Source organism: Paramisgurnus dabryanus, chromosome 14 (genome assembly GCF_030506205.2).
Source record: "Paramisgurnus dabryanus chromosome 14, PD_genome_1.1, whole genome shotgun sequence".
Taxonomy (NCBI): Eukaryota; Metazoa; Chordata; class Actinopteri; order Cypriniformes; family Cobitidae; genus Paramisgurnus; species Paramisgurnus dabryanus.
Window position 1 is genome coordinate 13,839,227 of NC_133350.1, and position 22,798 is coordinate 13,862,024.

Sequence of the window (22,798 nt, forward strand, 5' to 3'; positions counted from 1 at the left end):
AAGGTGAATTTGACAGCTTTCTCCTCCGCCGAACACAACAGTACGCCTATGGGCACAACTGAGTAGTTTCACTGTGAAAAACTCACCAAGACGATGAGAAAAACCTGTCTACTTTTACTCTTAATAAGCCAGCACAGTTTAAGGCAGTATGGGACAATATATTGTATTGTGAGAGAAACTGAAATATGTATAACAATCTTCTCTTATTGTAAAAGGTGTTATGGAGTTAGTTCATAACTCGATTCATTTGCCATGATTAGATGAGACCAAAATATAGCACAATGCAAGGATGCATTTCCTTCTCTTGCTCTGCCTCGTGGGTTGGTTCGTACGGTCGTGCAATAAAACCAGCTCGCGATTCTCAATAAAACCAGCGAATGAAATGTCTTCCCTCTCCCGTCAGGCCTGCGGTGATAAAATAAGGGTCTGTGGTGCAGATAAAAGGTTTGCGACGGCAGAAGGAACTCATTGGGTTTGAAAACGGGAGAGGGCATTCATTTCAATTTTCCACCTTTAGATTCATGGCCGCTGAATACGAAGGCTGACAGGCGAGGCGGAGAACATTCAGTCTGTGGATTCTCGCTTTTGTGGCGCTGGACTAACTTGCGGGTAATACTTCCATTTCATTTAATGATGGACTTCATCTTTCTGGGTTGCAAATCTTACAGAGGCTTTTCTCCCGTGCACCCTATAGAGAATCGCATGGATGATTATGGTGAAAGAGAAGAAAGGAGAAGATCAAAGCCGCTGTCATGAAGGAATCCAGTTGGTGTGGTTTATTTTCAATTTGCCTTTGTAGAAGGTGAAATATAGCTTTCTACAATACTGTTTGGGTGCAGTGCTATATGTTTGATGGCATATCAGAGCACAATAGTGCCCGTTTTTTAGGTACAAAAACGATTGTACTAAGTGTGTGTTCTAGTCAAATGGCAACCTTATGATCTATCTGATGACTTCAACTGCAATTCATCGACAGGCCGAGACTCCAAAAGAGTCAATCCCCATAGACACCCATGTAAAAATGCCCAACTTTACAGCAGAAAATAGTATATGTATACAGCCTTGTACAAAAAAGTGATTTTGGCCTATATAGCTACGTTTGCCCTTCCTGACAACTGTGAGGGCGTGAAACTCATTTGTTTAAATTATTTTAAAGGTGCAGTGTGTAAATTTTAGCGGCATCCAGTGGTGAGTTTGCGAATTGCAACCAACGGCTCAGTCCACTGCTCACCCCTCGTTTTGAAACGTGTAGAGAAGCTATGGTACCCGCCATTGGGAAAATATGTAATTGGCAGAGACAACTTAGTAAAAAAAGGTTTTTCCGTTAATGGCTTCTGTAGAAAAATGGCGGCACAAAATGGCCACTTCCGCATTAGGGACCCTCTGTGAATGTAGATAAAAACATCTCATTCAAAGGTGATAAAAACATAACGGTTCATTATAAAAAGGTGTTTATACACCCCTGATAATATAGTTTTGTATCTTAATTTGCATTTCTGTCAAGAGATTCTTCTAAAAATTACACACTGCACCTTTAAGCCTTAAGAGGATCGCACACCGGCCGCGCAGCGCCACGCCGTTCTACAAAAAATCGAACACATTGTTTTCTATGAGTATACGCACACCGGCACCGCCAGGTGGCGCCTGTCCACGCCGCCCAGCTGTGACTCAGGAAGTTGCTCAAATCCCTTTCGCGCCACACAGCGCCACTCACATAATTTAACAATTTATAACATCATATTTGTCCCAAATCATTAACGATTAACATTGGCTGCTAACGTATATTTAGCATTTTGAAGGAGACGCTATCTGACGAAGCTCGCGCTATTTAATGTGCACTTCCGGTTTACAATACCTCTGAGTTGTCCTAGACGCGACTCAACGCGGCGCGACGCTGAGCTGCGCGGCCGGTGTGCGATCCCCTTTAGAGCCCTAAAGTTTATGATTTCTGAAAAACGCTTTGGAAAAGGGAGTCGGGCCGAGTACCAAAACACACTTGTAGCCAATCAGCAGTAAGGGGCGTGTCTACTAACCGACTTCGTTGCCTGGGTTGCGTATGTTTGGGGCGGGTCAATCTAAAGATGGTTCAGATTCTATTGAGGTAGGGTCGTGTTTGTTTAGGTGATTTCAAATATCAACATTGGCTTTCAGAGATCGTGCACCCTGCCTTTAAAGTTCTGCTTAATTAAGACCGCTTGAGTGATAGGTTGATTGCCGCTGCTGTTCGCTTAGCTCCACCCACATTCCACCTATTTGGCCATTTTCGTTTATCTGGGAGCAACACGCAGTGACGCGTTTGCCAAGATGGCGACGACTGGCTTCGCCCACTTATGTCTTCAAAAACCCTCTTCAGAAACCTACAGTTGACGTCGCGTACACCTTCAGAATTTTTTTTAAAAATGAACACTAGCTGTCACTGAGCTACTACCCTTTCAAACAGCACACATTTGCACCTAAAGTTCATATTAGTACCATACTGGTACCAAATGTATACAAATCTGTACCTTAATGTTACATATTAGGAGCTTTTTAAGCAGTACCGCTCCAGTAACAGCTTGGAACCATTTTTTCTGACATTGTGCTTAAAGGTGATGTATGTAAATTTTCTAGTGGTGAGATTGCTATCAACGGCAAAACTTTATGCAACTCCTGCAACGCTCGCTCCAACTAGGCTACGAGAAGGATCAACAAAGGTCACGCACTGTCCTGTGGTGGTGACGTGAGGGGTCAAATGTAATATGTTGCGCGTGTAATGGTAATTTAGACATACAAATATTGCACACATTTTCATTCGTGCTATTAGCCGCCGGCACTGAGTTAATTACCAGCCCACATCCCCACCTGTGAATTTTAGGAATGTCACAATCCACCCCTTTTAGACACTTTTATGCGGGTATCCGTGGGTACACGACCCGTTGCAGGACTCTGGTTTGTCCGTTTAGGGCTACTGTAGAAACATGATGGTGATTCCCATATAAAGGGAACCAGCTGTGTATGTAGATAAAAACGGCTCAATTTAAAGTAATAAAAAGAATACAGTTCATTATTTAAGGTCTTTATACACCACTGATAATATAGTTATGTAGATTATATTGCATTTCTGTCAAGATACCCTTTTAAAAGTTACACAATGCACCTTTAATACAGTCAGACATATCTTTAATACTAGGTTTGAATTTGTTTTCACCTTCAAACATAAAGAGATTATAGGAAACAAAGCATTCGATAAGAAGGTATTAACGCCTCGGGCAAGGACTTTATCAGAAATAGAGTTGAAAATATCAAGCAGAGCTTTGATTCTGGCTCCTGTTGTTCTGTAAAGGTGATTGTCAAGGTCTCAGTCAAAGAGTCTTGTAAGAGCTCCATGTGGTACAAACAAACAAACTTTAATATGTTAAAAATATTTTTGCTGATAAACTTTGAGTGCCTTTAAAACACTAAAGATCCTATGAAATTCAAAATATGAGGTCTGTGTCTTTGTTTATATTTATTTGCTTTGAGACTACGTTTACACGTGGGCGGCTATTTTCATAAACAGACATTTCAACCTCTCCGGTTTCAAAAATAACTTTGTGCACACGTCAGTTTTCAGAAGTGTTAATTGACACGTACCCCTGTATATATGCCATCAAGAGCATGCCAAACCTCTAGGTGGCGATGTAACTAGAAGCTCAAGCCCTCTTAAGCCAATCAGAATCCTGAAAACAGCAAACAATCATTTCCTGTTCCTCTTTCGCACTTTTGGCATAGGTGCGGGCTCTGTGACGTTGGCTAAACATCAGTTTGTCTCAGTTTACATGCAACCGTGCAACCGAAGATTTTCTAAATCTCCACTCTGGCCGGAGTTTTTGCAAAGAATCGGTTTCAGAGGCAAGTTCTCCGTTTGCGTGTAAACGAAAGGCAAAAATGAAGGGAAATGTCTCAGTTTTTCAAAATAACCTTTACGTGTAAATAGGGCCTGAGTCCATGTATTTTCATATAGTAAGGCTACAGTTATAAAATGCACTTGTCAACCGATGATTGGCTCTTTTTTATTGGAAGGCGGGACTTATGCTACGTACACACCAAACACGGGGCATCAAATTACTCGCTCTAGATTACTCGTGGGATTTAACTTAATGTCAGGCTAATTTTTTGCTGGAGTTCAATATTTTAAACTTGAGCGAAGATGCGTTTGAGGTAAATAGCACGTTTTTACGCCCATTCCCATCACCCCACGCGAGGGCGCGTCTGATCGCGTCTTTGCATTGACTTTGTATGTGATCGACTCACGCAAATCGTTAAGCTCGCGTCTGGTGTAAACCCACGGTTAGGGTCATTACAGCGGCCGTGTTAAGTGTTGCATTTCCCCTCATTCACAGTAACAGCAGTTTGGCATCTAGTTAATATCTATTATATTTGTCAGTACTCACCTCCATGGAGAATCGGCGATGCGGGACTTTGTTACGGTACTGCAGTTGTGTAGGAGACTGGGCCGGGTTTTCCGGTGCCACTGGACTGGGTTGCAGACTGTGTAAACCCAGGTTATTTGGCATCACGCCTGTAAAATAAAATCACAATCATTTAATTGATTTCTAGTTCTCTACTTCTCAGGTTATTACCAACGTCTGTTTTGCTCGTCCATGTTTATTTGCTTTCATTTCACTTTAACCATTCAATAGTTCATAAGCATTGTCTGAAGGGTCTCCACAACCTCTTGTTGCTCTTGAGCCATCGACGTCTCACCTCTTCACTGATTAGCCTGCTAACTCAATAACCGTGAGGTCAACCTTAGCATATGCCAAAGACGGAAGCGATCGTTAATCAAGCCAACCGCGGCTATCAGACTGATAGCAATTATCACACAGAGTTTCATGCATTTATGATGTGCCTATCTAAGCGCGTGTCAATCTGGCCACCCCAATTAATAACGCTTGTGTCAACAGACTGTCGGCACAAATCCAATTACGTCCCTATGCGGCAAGTCCGATAGGACCCGCCGTCGCCACGCCTGACCCCTTAGCGGGCGTGCGCCAGTTGCAAGCAGCAGTCTGGCATTACCACCGCCAAACCGTGTGTTCAGAGGTGAGAAAGAAAATCAAAATGGCTTTTCTGCTCCATCAGTTCAATTTGGGCGACAGGGCTTGAGCGGCCTCCGGAGGCGTCGAGCTGGGAGCCCCCGGTCCATTTCACAGCGGCGTGGCGGCATAATTGAGATCCACCTCATTATTGGGCCGAGCCCATCGCTGAATGAGAATTGCCTGCCAGGCTCATCCGTTCTCATTTATGGCCGTCTCATCCTCTCACGATCGCAGAAGTGAAATCTTTATCTCAGTCATTTAGGGATGAGCGCCACATCTGGCGGAGACGACATTCAGAGCGGGTGCATTACCCACGGCTGTCCCTATCCTATCAGAGATGATCACGACAGCTGTTTCGCGCATCCCTGTTATGACCCTGAAGACGACCATAACATGAACAAATGAGCTTCTGACCCTGTAGCCGTCCGCTTAGTACGACATTTGAATTCCTTCTGGTGCACCCAGGCTAATATCGAGCCTGAACGTGTGGGGTGACGGCTCTAATCTTACCTGGCATTTGCTGTTATCCCGAAAATTTGTGCGAGGATCACAAGCCCTCCCCTCTGACAGGCCGGGTGTATTAAAGGAAACTGAGCCCTGACCCCCAAGCATGCGGGGAAGACGGGTCAGAAATTGGATCTGAATCGCTTCAGTGAGTCGGACATCAAAGCCCGTCTCATCTGATCCGGCCTGGCACACAAACTGACCTGCAACATCACAGACTCTTCTCAGGCTAACAGTGCTATGATGAAAGGTAGAGATGACCACCTGCAACGACTGTCACAGTGCACGAGTTTCTAAGTACTGCATGAAAGATGTGAGGCTTTAAAATCATCAAAGCCACATGAGGACTGTGATATATCCAGTTGTGCTAACACAGTCTCACCCCATGGCGTCAATATTTGACGACACTTGACCATGCGTCAATATGTTGACGCGGAGGGTATTCCTTTCGCGTCATTTTTTGACGAACTGGGGACTTCAATACTATTACGTCCGTTGCATTCTGTTTCCTATTTTCTTACCATTTTCGCGTCGGTTTAGGGTTAGATTACGCAAAATTAAACCGTGTACACGAAATTAAACAGTTTTCACCTGGCGTTGGGGTTAGAGTTAGGTTTGCGTAGGGATGTCATTATGTAAATCTAACCCTAAACCGACGCGAAAATGGTAAGAAAATAGGAAAGAGAATGCAACGGACTTAATAGTATTGAAGTCCCCAGTTCGTCAAAAAATGACGCGAAAGGTATACCCTCCGCGTCAACATATTGACGCATGGTCAAGTGTCGTCAAATATTGACGCCATGGGGTGAGACTGGGTTGGTTGTGCTGAGATACAGACAAACAAATGCTCAGGTTTCATCTTACAGGCACCTTGTGAAAAGCAGGATTACCCAGCAATAATCAGTTTAGCTGTGAACAGTAAAATAACACCAAATCTGACATGAACACATGAACCGCCTACTTCCACACAATATAGTAATAAGTGAGGCGAGTAGTTTGTCCAAATTCATAGTATTTAAAAAACAGTAGGCGAAAAGTACCCTGATGACCAACCGGCAAGATCCTGAAGTGTTCATTTGATGGACCCTTTATCCTGTGAGCAGAGCATACAATGAAGAAGAAGAAGGAGAGGCGTTGTTTTAATAAAAAATGCCTGAAAGTGGTAACGCAGCTCTTGGCTTTTTGGCTTTGGCTCTATCGTTCAAAAAATATTTAAGTTAGATGAAAAAAATTTTACACAATCAACACACACATATACAACACCAAAAGTTTGTTTTTACACCGAAAGTAACAGGAGTGCAAGAGACCAAAAAATAACGACCTCATAAGTCCTTTGTGCAAGCACCGTATTACGACGTAAAGTGACGTATTAAGGGATTAGTGTCCTCTAGCGGCAGTAGCTTATAAATACAACCTGTTGTTACGTTTGAAGTTTTTTGCCTTATACATCAGTTAAGACACATTTAATTTAATAAATTTAATAGTTTCATAAACATTTATGGTTTTAAAGATATTTTGGAGCATCTAACCCCACCCTTACCCTAAACCCAACCACTTCTCAACCATATAAAACACAACATGCAAGTACAGTCAGGTATTTATTGCATATAAAAGTATTACAAACCATTTGCGTTGCAAACCTTGCGAACTAAAGCCAAATAATTATATGAAAAACGCTCATTCTCATTCAAACATAAACCAGCATGACGTAGTCGTTCACAAGAGCCAATAGCGCTTCACATTCTTAGCTGACGTAATGATGCAATCAGTCACGAGACACACGAGAGCCAATTGTCTTTTCACAATCATAGATGACGTAGCATCGTGGCAGTTTTTGAATCAGTGTACACAGGTACGTCCGGATCTGATATTTACAGCGGATTTTCATGACTTTTGCATCTTTTCTTTAAATAAATTGATTGGTTGACCTTGGAATATTGGAATATTTAAAGTTCATTTTTAAAAAGTTGTGACTGTTTTGTATGCTGTGTTTACATCATATAATACATAAATGGGTACGTTATTTGCCCTAAATGCCTAAATAGTGTAATGTGTCATAAAATACAATTAATCCTGTTAGTTTAAATTGAAAGGTTTTCCCTGTACATGTCATCATAGCAAAATTATACCCCAAAATATCATTTTATACCCTAATATTTTAAGTTTCACCTGCTGCTGGTAGAGGCGCTAATTTAGTAAATGCATCTACTGGTCGTATTTGGTGAAATGAACAAACGACCAAATCAATCGTATAAGTTGGAGGATATGTTGGAGTGCAAACGTTACCCCATAAATGGAGTTAATTGTAACAAACAGAGGGTTTGTTGTAACACCTGCTAGAAAATTGAGTTTAAACACAAATAATTCAATCAAATTCTGTCTATATACTAAAGGTGGACATTGTTTCTATATTTGCCTATAATAGATAGATATCCACACATTCATTGAAAGGGAAAACAAAAAATCATAATAGTGAGTTATTTCCCCTGATATTGTATTGTAACCGTTATCATTTTGATGAATAGTATTTACATTGTTTTCATTTCATTATCATTGTATACCTGAGGCTTTATCTAACCCCGCTGGGTAAAAAAATATTTTCATTCCCACCTATCAGTTACTAGGATTTGCTGACGCGTTGGTGTTATGTTTTAGGTAACATAAGGTTGGATTTGGTGACTTACACACCAGAAATTTACTTTCATGCCTCCAAAACACTCTTTGTTCAATATCTTAACCACATCAAAACTTTTCACAAATTCACAGGAGATCTTCTGACAGTAAGAGACAAAGACTAAAAGCACAGATTGCTCGACCCTGTAGAAATATATAAAGTAGTTGTGTTACTATTAAGCTAGGTTAGTTTGTGCTTCGCTTACCCCTACATATATTAAACAGCTGTCCCTTGTTGTTAAATTGTTCTAGTTTAACATAATTCCAGTTAACTTGTGGCTGTCCTTATTTTTACTTTTTTTCCATTTATAGATGTCCAGTATGAGCAGTTTCTGATGGATTGAGTTTCATCATTTGCAAAATGTAAGTGTGTTAGTTTTATTCATAAACACAAACATTTGTATGCAGTGATGTGACATGTTATTCAGTCCACTCGGTGAAAATAATTGACACTTTTACTGAAAGTAATTCTCACTAAAAGGGTACAAATTGGTTTCCATTTACCTTTATAGAAATGATCCTTTATTCAGAACTTTTAAGTTGCTTATATAAACAACTGCCTATACCATTAACCAAACTTAAAACGAAACAAATTTTATACACATCATATTTATTGCTAAAACATGACAAATTAACAAAAATCAGGATTTGAAATGATGTTAAGGTCCTGTATTTGGTACAGCTTTTTGAAACTTAAAATCTTTGAAGTAATTTCAGAGAATTGTTTCTATAAATGTTAGACATGTATTGCTGAAACACGTTACAAAGACTGTGAACTGTGTAGTACTACATTTTGGAGTTACAGCGTTAAACAGTTTTTCCACATTTCTGGTTCAGGATTATTTGGGCGGGGCCAAAACGGTGGCTTGATGACACACTAAAGCCACCGAGCATGGCCACGCCCCTAACACAATTGTGAACCTCCTTTCAGGTTGTAATGGTAATTGAAAGTTGAGAGGGACAGCAGCTTTCACACGAGTGGGCGTGGTTTCAGTACAGACAGTAGACACGCCCCCAGCGTTTGAGATTAGAGAATCTTACCTATTTTTCCAAGATTTTGATTATTTATTTTATTTACTTAGAGGTTTATGTCATCATTTAAATTTGTCTGGGTATATCACGTTTTTCTGTAGTGTGACAAACTGAGAACACATTTAATATCGGACTTTAAGTAGAAAATACAACAAAATAAAACAGAAAGTAGCACGACTTGTTCTTTCACTGACCTTCTGTTAAAAAATTAAAAAGACTTAAAAATAGTTTAGTCTACCTTTTTGTGTATTTAACTGTTGCATAACTGATATAAATGAATGCACATGTGAGAAGTAAAGGTCAAAACTCGCAGTTAGTCTCTGTATAAATCGAGTGAATACATGACACATCACCTGATTCTCTTTCTATCGCACCTTCATTTGTTTTTTTCTCTTTCATGCCTCTTTTTTTAAAAGCCTTTCTAGGTGCACAAAGGATTTCTAATGCTCCTTTATGTCAATGACAGCCTTGAAAGCAAGAGAAGGCCTCGCCGGGTGATCAAAAGCCTCTCTCGCCCCCTTCCTCTCCATATATAATGAGACTAACGCTTCAGCCTCTTCTGCTCTTATTTGGTAAAACCAAAGTATCACCATTAACACTGGGATTTGTGAGGATGAATTAACCATTTCATCATGCGATGTTTGATGTTTCAGGTAATAAACACGTCTTAGCGCTAGCATTACATTTGGGTAATTTTGTAAGGGAAAATCGTTAGCAATAAGATTATAAGGACTGTTGAAACAGACCCTAAAGCCTCTTCAGATCTCAGTTTATGTGACGGTCAATGGTGCATTTGGTTCTCTTTTATAAAATCCTTCTAGCAGGATTTCTTTATGGAGGACGCAGAGGATTTTAGCAAATTATCTGTCTATGAACTAAAAACATTTTTTCTCCATAGGGAATATTCTCGTTTCCTTTTTCAATTATGGATAACGTTTTCAAATCAGACCAATGTTTCTTTTTCATTCAGCATTTGCTGTCAACATGAAGGCAAGTTAAAGCGATACTTCAGCCAAATATCAAATTTGTGCCATGATTTACTCACCCTCAGGCAATTCGAGATATATATGTCTATCATTTTTCAGAAGAACAGATTTGGAGTTATTTTAGTAAATGCCTTTGCTTTTTAAGCTTGTAATGGAAGAAAACAGGCAGGGTTCCCATGGGTCCTTGAAATCCTTGAAAGTTTGTGAATCTGGGGGAAAAACTTCAAGGCCATATTATTCCCTGTGTAGTGTAGGATAATTTCATTAAAATTCTAGACTTTTTAAGCACATGTAACGTTTACATCTTCTGTATGAGAATGTTGATTCATACCAAAATGCTTTTATGCATATTTGTGTTTGACACATGAAAACGTCTCAGGTTACCTATGTAACTGTTGTTCCCCAAGAAGGGAACGAGACGCTGCGTCTCCCTTGCCATACTTCCTGCATCCCTGTAAAGCCGTCTTTGGCAATATTTCAGATAGCGATATACTTCCTGACTCCCGCGTCACCCTGCTTTGTCGTTAAGCCTCACCATTGGTTGAATTTGATATACAGATTCAGACGCACTTACCCCTGGAGGCGTCCCCAAATTGTCACCACAGTTACGCAGTGTGAGTTCCCTCGAAAGGGAACTGTAACAATGTATCTTAAAAGGTAACACGATGTAACCTGCTCTCACTTGAGACATTTATTCCTTAAATTTGAGGGTATTGGACCTGGAAAGTCCTTGAAAGGTCCTTGAATTTGAAGTACACTAAGGTGTGGGAACCCTGAACAGGGATCAGGGAACAACTTCTGATTTTGAAACCCAAAAAAAGTGCATTCATCCTTCACAAAAGTAATCAACATGGCTTCAAGCAGGTTAATAAAAGTCTAAAAATATACATATTTTAAACTTTATAAACTATAAAAACTAGCTTCTGGTAACAACGCCATCTTGGACTCATGCGATTCATGAGAGACACTGCGCAACGTAGCTATGACAACCAAAGGTTACTACGCTAAAACTGTCTTGTTATGAATTGATGGCACAGTTACCGGGAGCTAGTATTATAGTTTATAAAGTTTGAAATATATATTTTTTCACAAAGTTGCATCAATTACCCGCAGAAGACCTTTACTAAATTATTGGAGCCGTTTGGATTACCTCTCTGAAGGATGAATGGACTTTTTGTGGGTTTAAAGTCAGAAGTTGTTCCCTACTCCCTGTTTTCTCCCATTATAAAGGACATTTACTTAAATAACTCCAAACGTGCACGTCTGAAAGATTATGGAAATGCGTATCTTGATTGCTTGAGGGTTAGTAAATCATGGGATAATTTTCTTGTAATTTGGCTGGAGTATTGCTTTAACAACCCCCTAACAGCATTAGAAAGGGTCTTTGTGCACTTCTAAACTACTTAATTTTAAAATGTTTACAAACATCATGCAATATGAGTTTACTTTTAATATATGACCGTAACTTCATGTTTTTATAATTATTTAATCAGCATACATCACTCACAGTGATACATGGGACGAGACGTTAATTTAGTTTAAAGAAGACTCCATAAAGTCTTTTTTTATATATATCCCTCGTAAAGTTTCAGACCTGGTTCAAAGCTTCCTTCAAACTTTGAATTTTTTTAAGTCCCTAAAGAGAAAATGAATGGGAAAGTGAGCAGTCACAGTTGCATTGTATTGCATCTATTTGAGTAAACTAGGTGAGTGCCATTACGTCGTAAGATAAAGAGGTACTTTCACATTTTTCTACCCTCGTTCGGTACCTCACAACTTTTCTTGTTCTCTTTAAAGCGTCGTCCTTTTCGATTCCCCTAGCAATCGCACGCAGTCGGCTTTTTTCCTCTCTATTGTTTGGCAGCATGAATCTCAACTTGTCTCTGATGTTTAAATGGATGCTGCCATTTAATTGCTTGTTGCTATGGCGACGCGGACCGTTAACAAAGGGAACGCTGGGATTCGGATAACAAGAGATAGCTATTCTGTCTCTCGGTTAGCCATCTGATTCATCAATATTTATATCACATCCTGCTCTTCAACAGATCTGAAATTCAATAGCAGGTCCCCACACAGCCTTAGATGTTTGTTTTCTCTCGCTTGCTCTTTCTACATCGTTTCGGCATTGATTTAATTGCATTTTATGTTCACACCTGGCCCAGGAATGCAGCAAGGGGAAGTTTTTTTTTTTTCAAAACAGATGGGTAAATGCTTTGGCATTCCTGATTTGTTAGGTGAGGTAAATGTCATCTGTTGCCCACATACTCTAATTAAATGGATAGTTCCTAAAATGGAAATCTGGTCATTTACTCACCTGCATGCGACATGAAAGGTGAACATTCATTGTACTGTATTTATGTAAACCCAGAAATATCCATTACTTGTTCTGTTCCACCGAAGAGAGAAAGGTCATACGGGTTTGGATCAACGTGAGATGGAGTAAATAACAAAATTTACATTTTTGGTGCATTTAGTTTTGGTGCACGAGCAACAGCCGTATGCTGCTTTCAAATGTGGCACAAAGCACTGCGAATGAGAGACCGAGGACGGTACTGGGCCTTGGTTTCCTTCATTTTCAGGTCTGAAAAGCAAAATCCTATCCAGGCTCATCATTTAAATATCACAGTGGCAGCGAGCGCTTTGATCTCCTCTTCGGTAATTGGGGTCGTAGCATGCGAGTCGTTTTCCGCTCTCTCTCATCCTCGCTCTCTTTATGGGAGATTGTCCTCTCCAGGATACCCAGCTGTAATCTGGACTCCCTCCAATCTTTCATATTCATCCCAATTCTTCATACGTACCCAACGTGTCAAATTACATCCTCGCCTTCTCTACCAGCAAAATCTTGTCGTACTGCAGAAAGTACGGGAATATGGGCATTGTGTGGTTAGTGGATTTGCCTTTGAGTTTTATCTGACCCTTGGCTATGATCAAGAGTTTCATTGTGAGAGTAAAAAATGGAAACCATGCCCTGAAGTCTGACCCTTTGTAACAGCTCCCCAATGTCCCGGTAGAGGTCAAAGGGAATAATAGATACAGAAATGTCTTGATGCAACTTGTTGTGTGGAGTGGGGTTGAGTTGTCTGTGTTTTGTGCTGAAATGACCTTCAATATAACCTTTCTCGTCTGATATTATTTGTGTGCCCTGCTAGAGAGGTTTCCTTAATGCCTGAGTATTTGTGTGTCCTATTTCTCGATGCCCCGGGGCCCAGACGGCTCTCTGCCCTGTCCACATTGGATTTCAGCAGAGTCTGCACATCTAAACGCACACTTATCACGTCTGTAATGAACCTCTGTGATCTTCTAACAGCTCAGATCTCTCCTGAGACTTTAACCGTTGATGGGTTTTACAGAGAACTTTATTAAAGGTACGTTGACTCCCGTGGGGATGTTCATTTGCCGGTGCTGTAACACTACCTGCTGCTGTAAGAATGGAAATTGATATTATGATATCAGTATGATCTTGATAGGCAGCAAGATGATGATTAAAGGAAAATTATTATATAGAAATATCTTCATATTAAATTCAACATCGCCCTCCAAATCTATAGGATTTTTCATCATTGAATGCAAAAGGAGAATTTTTTGCAGAATACTTAAAACGGGTCATTTTTGCCAAAGTCAAAACACAAATTTTGATCTGTATATCCTAAAAAACTAATTAAAAGAAGGTGAATATGAAGAGTTTGGTTACAAAACGCGTTAAATGCCATTTAACTCTTTCACCGCCAACGACGAGATTTTCCGCCTTTCCGCAATACCGCCCTTCCGCAACTTTTTAAACCCGGAAGTATTGCCCTATGGCAAGCGGCTGCATGTCCATGTCTGTTTTAAAGATCGCTCTGAATGGGATCTCTATGAAAAGTCCGTCACAAAAATGGAATTATCTCTGCTTTTTGCTCAAAATGTGGTGTTTCAAAAGCTGATTACAAAAGAACCACTGAAGTTAGGATGAAACGTTTTTTTTTTTTTTGTTTGTTTGAAAGCAGAGGGTCTGTTCTTTCATTTGGTATATTGTATGTTTATATATTTAAAGAAGAACATTTTCTGGAAGGCATTAAACTTTGGTGAAAATTATGAAAAACGCTGGCGCTGGCTGGCAACTTTTTAAAAAACCGCTGGCGGTGAAAGAGTTAAAAATCAAAAAATCAAAATCAGTATTGTATCTGATCAGTATTAAAAAGTAAATTCTTAATTTTAGGCAAAATCCAATATCCGCCATGTTATTCTGTCAACTTTTCTCCATTTTTTCCCAAAATGACACACTTCCTTTTCTGCAGAATGCAATAAATCCGCTCAACCAATCACAGCACATCATTCAACGCATTGTAAAAAACAATGGCGGCGCGTTGAATACACACAGAATCATAGTTTTCCTCATCTACTTTGTACTTCTCGATCAACAAACAAAAACAAAAAGCTTTTGATGGCATTGATAAACCTGTGATGGTTTTCTGTGGCAGGGAAAAACGTAAGCCATCAAAATCAAATAATTTACGCGAGAGGCACTCGGGAGACGGAAAAATGCCGGCTGTTGCTTGTTCTCCCGACAGCATCAAGCTTCTGTCATGCTAACACATTAACTCCAGGGGATCTTATGCCAAACGAAAGCCAACGAAAATCAAGCAGGACCAAAACAGATGATCGATTGGTCAAAAAAGTTCAGCGATGACTTCCCAAGAATGACAGCAGCAATGACAGTGTTATTAATATGACAAAGTAAGTGTTTTGATTAGTGCCATTAATGTTGATTTTTTTATCAGTGTATACCACTAGTCAACTAAATGAATATAACATGGCAGAGATGAATGCACATTTATATATTGATTCAATAGATTTATAGCATAAAAAACTTGGGATTTATTTCATTTATAACCTAAAGATGCTATGTGAAAGTTTCTCAGTATAGAAAACACATTTTTAACCAAATTAGTCAAAATGGATTTATTGCGTTTCTGAACCAAACTCATTATATGCCAACAGTCAACAGCTCCAGTTTCACATTTTAAATGCACCCTTTAAATTGAAATAGATTTCGATTGGCTGTCAATGTTTACTTGTTCATCAGCTGGAAAGAAATGGCTTTGAAAGTAATCCCAAGAATATTGTTCCTTTGTATTGCTGTTGTTATAGTTGTGCTGTAAACTCTACAATTAAAAGTTTTTATATTGTTATAGTTATCGTCCATGACGTAAATGGCCCTTTCGTGCTATTTGGTTTGTTTTTTGTTCCGATGTTGAACAGAAGCTATTTCATGTGAATTCAAGCCGTGCACCTGCTTCTGGTGTTCGTGTTATTCTTCTGGATTATTTGCAGCCCTTTGGGTTTTTCATTAGAAATAGGGACACTTGTCATTCACGCCTTGCCAGCGGCCACATGACAGCTTTTAAGCGTTTCTGAGACTGACTCTAAAGGAGGCTATCTTCAAACTCTTAAAACGCTGTACAGTCCGTTTACCCTTTGCAGTATAAACTATTTAGTGAGATCATGACTTGTGTGTGTGTGTTTCTGGTTCTGTAATTATGCCAGACCCTCCAAGGAATCTGTCGAAAAGCCATTTCCAAAGCATTATCGTTAAATATAGCTTACATCTTTCTGGTAATCAAGAAACACTTGTTAGCCAAAAGACTTCAACATTTGCATGATGACTCCATCATGGGCGTCTCTCCATGGAGAATTACTCGCATTGCGATCAACGATACATCACAGATTTAATGAGATAATGGGGGGAGACGTACTGGCAGGGAAGAAATATGAGACTTGACTCCCTAACGTGAATCGGATCGGTTCCTTCATTTAGGTGCCATATTAACCTTGCGCTAATTGAGTTTTAATAATCTAAGGCTTACAGACAAGCAAATTAGAATGAAATCTTTTATTTTTCATGCTTTGCTTTCCTCCCTGACCTAACTACAGGTTTTAATTATAATGTAGTTTTTTGGATAACATTTGAAAACATTGTTAACATTAGTAAATGCATTAAGAAACAGTGAGCAATGTACACTCACCTAAAGGATTATTAGGAACAGCTGTTTAATTTCTCATTAATGCAATTATCTAACCAACCAATCACATGGCAGTTGCTTCAATGCATTTAGAGGTGTGGCCCTGGTCAAGACAATCTCCTGAACTCCAAACTGAATGTCAGAATGGGAAAGAAAAGTGATTTAAGCTATTTTGAGCGTGGCATGGTTTGAGTATTTCACAATCTGCTCAGTTACTGGGATTTTCACGCGCAACCATTTCTAAGGTTTACAAAGAATGGTGTGAAAAGGGAAAAACATCCAGTATGCGGCAATGCTGTGGGCGAAAATGCCTTGTTGGTGCTAGAGGTCAGAGGAGAATGGGCCGACTGATTCAAGCTGATAGAAGAGCAACTTTGACTGAAATAACCACTCGTTACAACCGAGGTATGCAGCAAAGCATTTGTGAAGCCACAACACGCACAACCTTGAGGTGGATGGGCTACAACAGCAGAAGACCCCACTGGGTACCACTAATCTCCACTACAAATAGGAAAAAGAGGCTACAATTTGCACGAGCTCACCAAAATTGGACAGTTGAAGACTGGAAAAATGTTGCCTGGTCTGATGAGTCTCGATTTCTGTTGAGACATTCAGATGGTAGAGTCAGAATTTGGCGTAAACAGAATGAGAACATGGATCCATCATGCCTTGTTACCACTGTGCAGGCTGCTGGTGGTGGTGTAATGGTGTGGGGGATTTTTCTTGGCACACTTTAGGCCCCTTAGTGCCAATTGGGTATCGTTTAAATGCCACAGCCTACCTGAGCATTGTTTTGACCATGTCCATCCCTTTATGACCACCATGTACCCATCCTCTGATGGCTACTTCCAGGATAATGCACCATGTCACAAAGCTCGGTTTCTTGAACATGACAATGAGTTCACTGTACTAAAATGGCCCCCACAGTCACCAGATCTCAACCCAATAGAGCATCTTTAGGATGTGGTGGAATGGATGTGCATCCCTCAAATCTCCATCAACTGCTAGATGCTATCCTATCAATATGGGCCAACATTTCTAAAGAATGCTTTCAGCACCTTGTTGAATCAATGCCACGTAGAATTAATGCAGTTCTGAAGGCGAAAGGTATTCAAACACAGTATTAGTATGGTGTTCCTAATAATCCTTTAGGGGAGTGTAGTTTTTAATGTTTGTTAATGTTAGTTTATGCCAATACAATTGTTTATGATGGTTCATTTGTGACAAACATTTTTTAAATATTAAGTAATAAAAGCTAGCTTTGTATGTTCCTGTTTTGTAAGGTCATGAAAGCCCCTTAAATGCAACTTAAATGGCCGTGAATAATAAGAAGGGCAGGGAGTGGGTGGGTGAGTAATGTGTTCCAGGCAACAGCAAAATGACAAAAAACTACAAATTTAACTAGATATAAATAATATTTAAATAAAACAAAAGGCAAGGAAACTGTTATAGTTGAAATATGACAATACTGTATTTGAAGAGATAGAAAAGTCCTCAGGTACCGTATACTTGCCTCGACAAGACCTGACAGCATAGCCATGCAATGTACTTACAATCTTACATCATAAAAACAAACACTTGCGACCCATGAACGCCTCTCTCAACAACTACCTGTATGTGATCTTACAGCGTGAAGTGTCAGTAACATGAACATACACCCCACAACACACGTGTTGTTGGATAGGATCATTGATGTGCTATAGTACACTGTGCTGTAGATTTAGTGCGCTGTTAAAATTATTGGATGCTAACATTGTTACCTCTGTTAACATGACAGAAAATGTTTAGTTTTGTATTTCATGACCATTTTTATACGTTTAATGGTAAATTAATAAAAACTGCATTGTTGCATAACAGTGTATTTACAGTACGAGTTAAACACCATGACTAACTTGGTATGTTTGGCTTATTGTCTGTGCCGATGTTACAGTATGTTTGTTTATTGTTAATGCATTATTAATATCTTACATTATTTATATTCTCTTCATCTATTAGTCAACAGTATGTTCCTGTAGCTCCGCTGTTAGTATGTGCAAACAACACCAAGTTCACTGGTTGAATCCCTATGGACTAAAGAAATATCCAGATGGTTTAATATTTATATATTTACATTTATCGCTATGATGCCTTTTTAAGCTCATTTTATTATGATTGACAAAACTCTTCATCAACGAACATCGTCATCAGTATTTTCATTAAGATTAACACTGATGTGATTGGCTTATTCATTTGCAGCTGGAGGGAAGCATGACGATGTAAATATAATCAAATCACCCTTGCGTCTCCATACCGCCTGTCCACAAATCTCTCTTTCCAAACTCCAGCTGTCTCCATCACAGCCGCTTCTCCTGGGGGTGAGAAAGAGGCAACACCGTGCTGACCTATCAGCCAATCAGAGCAGCTGAAAATTGGGCGTTGTGGAAACAGCTGCCTCGAACAGACAGCTGAAGAGACCGACTGCTCCCCAAACAAATGTTTCATTCCCAGCATGCACTTAGGTCCCAATCCCTGTCCTATTACAGACCGAAGGTTCTAATTTTTCGGTATGACTTTATTCAGTGTTCATGTCTGCACTGCAGTCCACCTTGCACCTGAACCATATGTAAAACAACCAACCACATTTTATGTGATTTTTAGAAATAGATTACAACATGATCAAGACAACGTAAACGGACTCAGAAAACACTGTAGAAGAATATTGAATATATTTCCAGTTACAATCATATGTTGTGTTCTTGTATTTTTTCACAAAGTTGATTGGGATTTAAAGTTTATTAAACTTCTTTCTGTAGATTTAGTACAAGATACAGAAGATCCAATAACCAGCATTATTGATTTTCACCCGTGTATTTTTCTCTGTATTGGAAGATTGCCAGTGTTGAAAAACCTTTTAAATCTTCCAGACTCTTAAATTCTTAAAATGATCTCGCTGTCGCTCTTGATGTGATATTGACTCATGAAGGCGATAGGACAGCAGAGCAGAACTGTTCGGTTACTTCTGCATGAATAATGTAAGATAACCACGATTGCAATTTCAGTTGAGACGTCTGGTCCGATTTGTGAAGATGCTGGAGGGTCAGAAACTTGTTTCATCATCATCATCTTCCGTGAATCCCACAGAGGCCGAAAGGGCCAGCAGCTCTGTGGACTTTTCTCTTCTCATGGCTCTTTCTATCTCTTAGACAGATTGCCAAAGTCATGCACTACAGCCCCCCAGAATTCTTCTCAGCCCCCCTAAAAATGTTCTATGTTAGCTCCATAAACTGAACACGGATTCTTGGTTGCTTCAGTTGCCTTTAAAGGGGACATATCATGAAAATCTGACTTTTTTCATGTTTAATTGCTATAATTGAGTTTCCAGTGCTTCTATCATTCTAGAAAATGTGTAAAAGATCAACCCAGTAACTTAGTTTTGCAGTTTCTCTGCAAATAGGCCATTGAAATTTGGCTCCCCTTGTGATGTCAGAAGGGGATCTAATTATAATAATACCTAATTCGCACTATCCAACCACTACACTGCCATTTAGTGCAAAGATCAGCTCATTTGCATTTTAAAGGACACAAAAAAACGGCAATTTTAAAGGACACACCTAAAAGGTGGCAATTTTAACATGCTATAATAAATGATCTGTATGATATTTAGAGCGAGAACTTCACATGCGTACGCTGGGGACACCAAATATTTAAAAAAAGTCTTGTGAAATGTCCCCTTTAAATTTCATATGAAAACAGAAGCAGGGCAGACTTTCTCAGATGTAAGAAATAGAAAAGTTTAAAATTCAGCCTTACATTATATTTACACGCCAGTAATTCATGCAGTCAGTGCAGTAACCTATATGAATATTTATCTATGTGTGTAATTAGAAGTAATCAGCAGTCATGAGATTCATTCATGTTTGTTTGATGCTTTTTGCACATCATTTTCTTTCATGGACTATGGACCCTGTTAAGTAGCCCCCCTGGCCACCCCATTTAATGTCACTGATCCCTCTTGTTTTCCAAACCTGTTCTTTACCCACTCATGTATGTAAAGCCTATCTAATAATTTTCCATTCAATAAAATCAAATCCTGCCTCTTTACTTTTTCATTTTGAATTTTAAATCCTTGTTTACTCAGCAATATGTTAGATTAGAGAGGTGCAGGCAAAGGCCATTTGTGGCTTGTTCACATTTTGCGTCTAAAACCTTGTGGAAAAACGGCACCACGCCATTCCAAAGTATTCCTCCTTTCCAGCTTTTCCTCCATCTTGAGTTGATATGAAATGATGCAATGTTTACATGATAAAATGTTGATGGGTAAAGGGTGAATCTGGTTGGTTCTTGTCACATGACTTACAGTGTGGATGCAACATTCTGACAGGTTGATTTTTTTGGGCCATTTTGGCTTTTTATTTAGTAGTACGTAAAGAGAGGACAGGAAAGTACAAGGTGAAGAGAGGGGGATCGTCTACATCACATGTCGGAGCACTGCCCACTACATCATTGTTACCCTGACAGGTTGAAATATTTTTAACTCGTGACACCAACGAGCCTGGAAAAAGAGCATGTCACTTTGCATATGTGTTGCAACTGCGTCAATCTCTATTTGAGAGCGCTTGTCGCACGTCTACATTTAAATAATAAACTTGTGTAAATGCAAAAAAATGCAAAATGTGAACATGCATTTTATTGTGTGTGTCTATTATAAATGCCCAAATGTGTTTTTGTATTCTCATGAAATGAGTGCAGGACAAGCAGTTCCTATGTAGGTTCCAAATTTGGCCGGATACCCTGTACTTGGAATTAGTGATGTTGAATATTAAAATGAAAGCTGTACCGTCATTGCAGCGGATGTTGAGTTGGTTGATCTGCTCTGTGAACTCGTTCTCCTCTATAGTCTCCGTTCGTGGCACAGAAAGTGAAAAACGTCTCTTGAAGTTCTTCATCTTGTTCATCTCGCTGGACCAGAAGTCCTGTGGGGATGCAAGAAGAGTTTGAATAATTGTCTGCTGTTTATTTTTTATTTATTTTTCTTGTTGAAACATGAGAAGATGCCTTTCATTTGCTCTCTTCATGAAAGTTGGAGTGCAAACACAGCTTGTTACGATGTTGTTGGTGTGTTACTGTGCTGGAAGTCTTCTTATTGTTCTCTGCCTTTCAAAATCCAATTAAATTGAACTAAAGTGGACAGACGTCTTATAACATTTCACAGAGAATTGCCTCTGTACTATCCCTACTGGCGACTAAATTAAGTTAAGAATTAGGTTACCAAGTTAAGATGCAGTAACTCTTTTAAATCTCAAACGAGAGCAAACATATGCTTTTAGTGCAAAGGCTTCATGAACTGTTTCTATTTTAGTTTGGGTATGGCTTTTTGGGGTGTTTTCAAAAGCTTTTTTATCTCTCTTTTTACGGAGGTGGCATTTAGTGGCTTTTCCACCTTTTTATAGTCTAAACAACCTTACTACACTTTAACAGATACAGTAGGTTATGTGGATGTTAAACTTTATTTTTTTAAAGTAATGAACAGCAGTGTGGTCTTTACAGATCAATCTCACTTTAGCACATTAAACTCTTTCGGTCTCTTTGCTACTTTTCCATTTTCACATTTCCAGGCAGATTGGTTGCTAAGCGCTCCGTTCATTTAACTCCGGGTGTGAGATTGTTCTGTCTGCTTTGCTAATTTTTTTGAAATCAAAGTGGGAGACCGGAGCCGACACTCTTATTTCCAATTAGTGTCAGTGATCTATTAAATAACCATCTCAATGCACTCCCCAAATGAGTCTATATAACAAAAATAATCCAATAAAGTTACATTTTTTCTTTTTGCATTTATATTTTGCACTGTGATGTTTTTTCTTAAGATAATACTTTAGTCTTTCTGTCTTTGAAGCATGACTTTTTATCATTCAATGAAAGTACATGGTGACTGAGGCTGTCAACATTTCCTTTTTGCGTTTCAAAGAACAAAGACAAATGTAAGGGATCGGAAACACACGGATAAGTAAACGATGACAGAAATGATATTTTTTTGTAAATAGAACTTCTTTTTTTTTGCACAGTTTGAAGATTTGTGACCCTGTCTGTGAAATCCATAATCTAATGAGAAAAGTTTGATTTCAATCTTTGACATGATCTTAGTCAATATTAAAGATATCAAGATTATATTTTTTGTACACATTGTTCTTTGCATTATCTAGGATGATTTTATGTAAAAAAAAAAAACACAAGAAATGACTTTAGCTTCGCAGGCATATGACCGACCTTCAACATTGAAATATGATTGAAATAATGTCAGTTCTTGTTTCAACGTTGATATAACAGTTAATGCTAAACGGTTGCAAAAGGTTAATAAAATGCTGAAATTTGGTTGAAATAATGTCAGTTGTTTGTTCAACATTGATATAACAGTGGTTAATGCTAAATGCGATATCAATGTTGATTCAATTTGCAAAATCAATGCATGTTTCAACGTTAATTTGCCGTTGACGCAAAGACTTTAATTCACCCATGTTGAAAATAAAACGTTGAAACAATGTTGCGATATTAACGTTATCGCAAC

General features: G+C 39.1%; 1 protein-coding gene across 2 annotated transcripts in view; it reads right to left on the reverse strand.

Annotated features, from left to right (window-relative positions):
- The window catches only part of cdk18 (cyclin dependent kinase 18), a 63,730-nt gene that overhangs the window by 18,289 nt on the left and 22,643 nt on the right, over positions 1-22,798 (reverse strand). For both annotated transcript variants that reach the window (XM_065259189.1, XM_065259188.1), the window contains 2 exons: positions 21,074-21,209; positions 4,413-4,540 (listed from right to left, as the gene is read on the reverse strand). In XM_065259189.1, coding sequence (XP_065115261.1) covers positions 4,413-4,540; positions 21,074-21,191 — 246 coding nt within the window. In that variant the 5' untranslated portion in view covers positions 21,192-21,209. The remainder of the gene's footprint in view (positions 1-4,412; positions 4,541-21,073; positions 21,210-22,798) is intronic.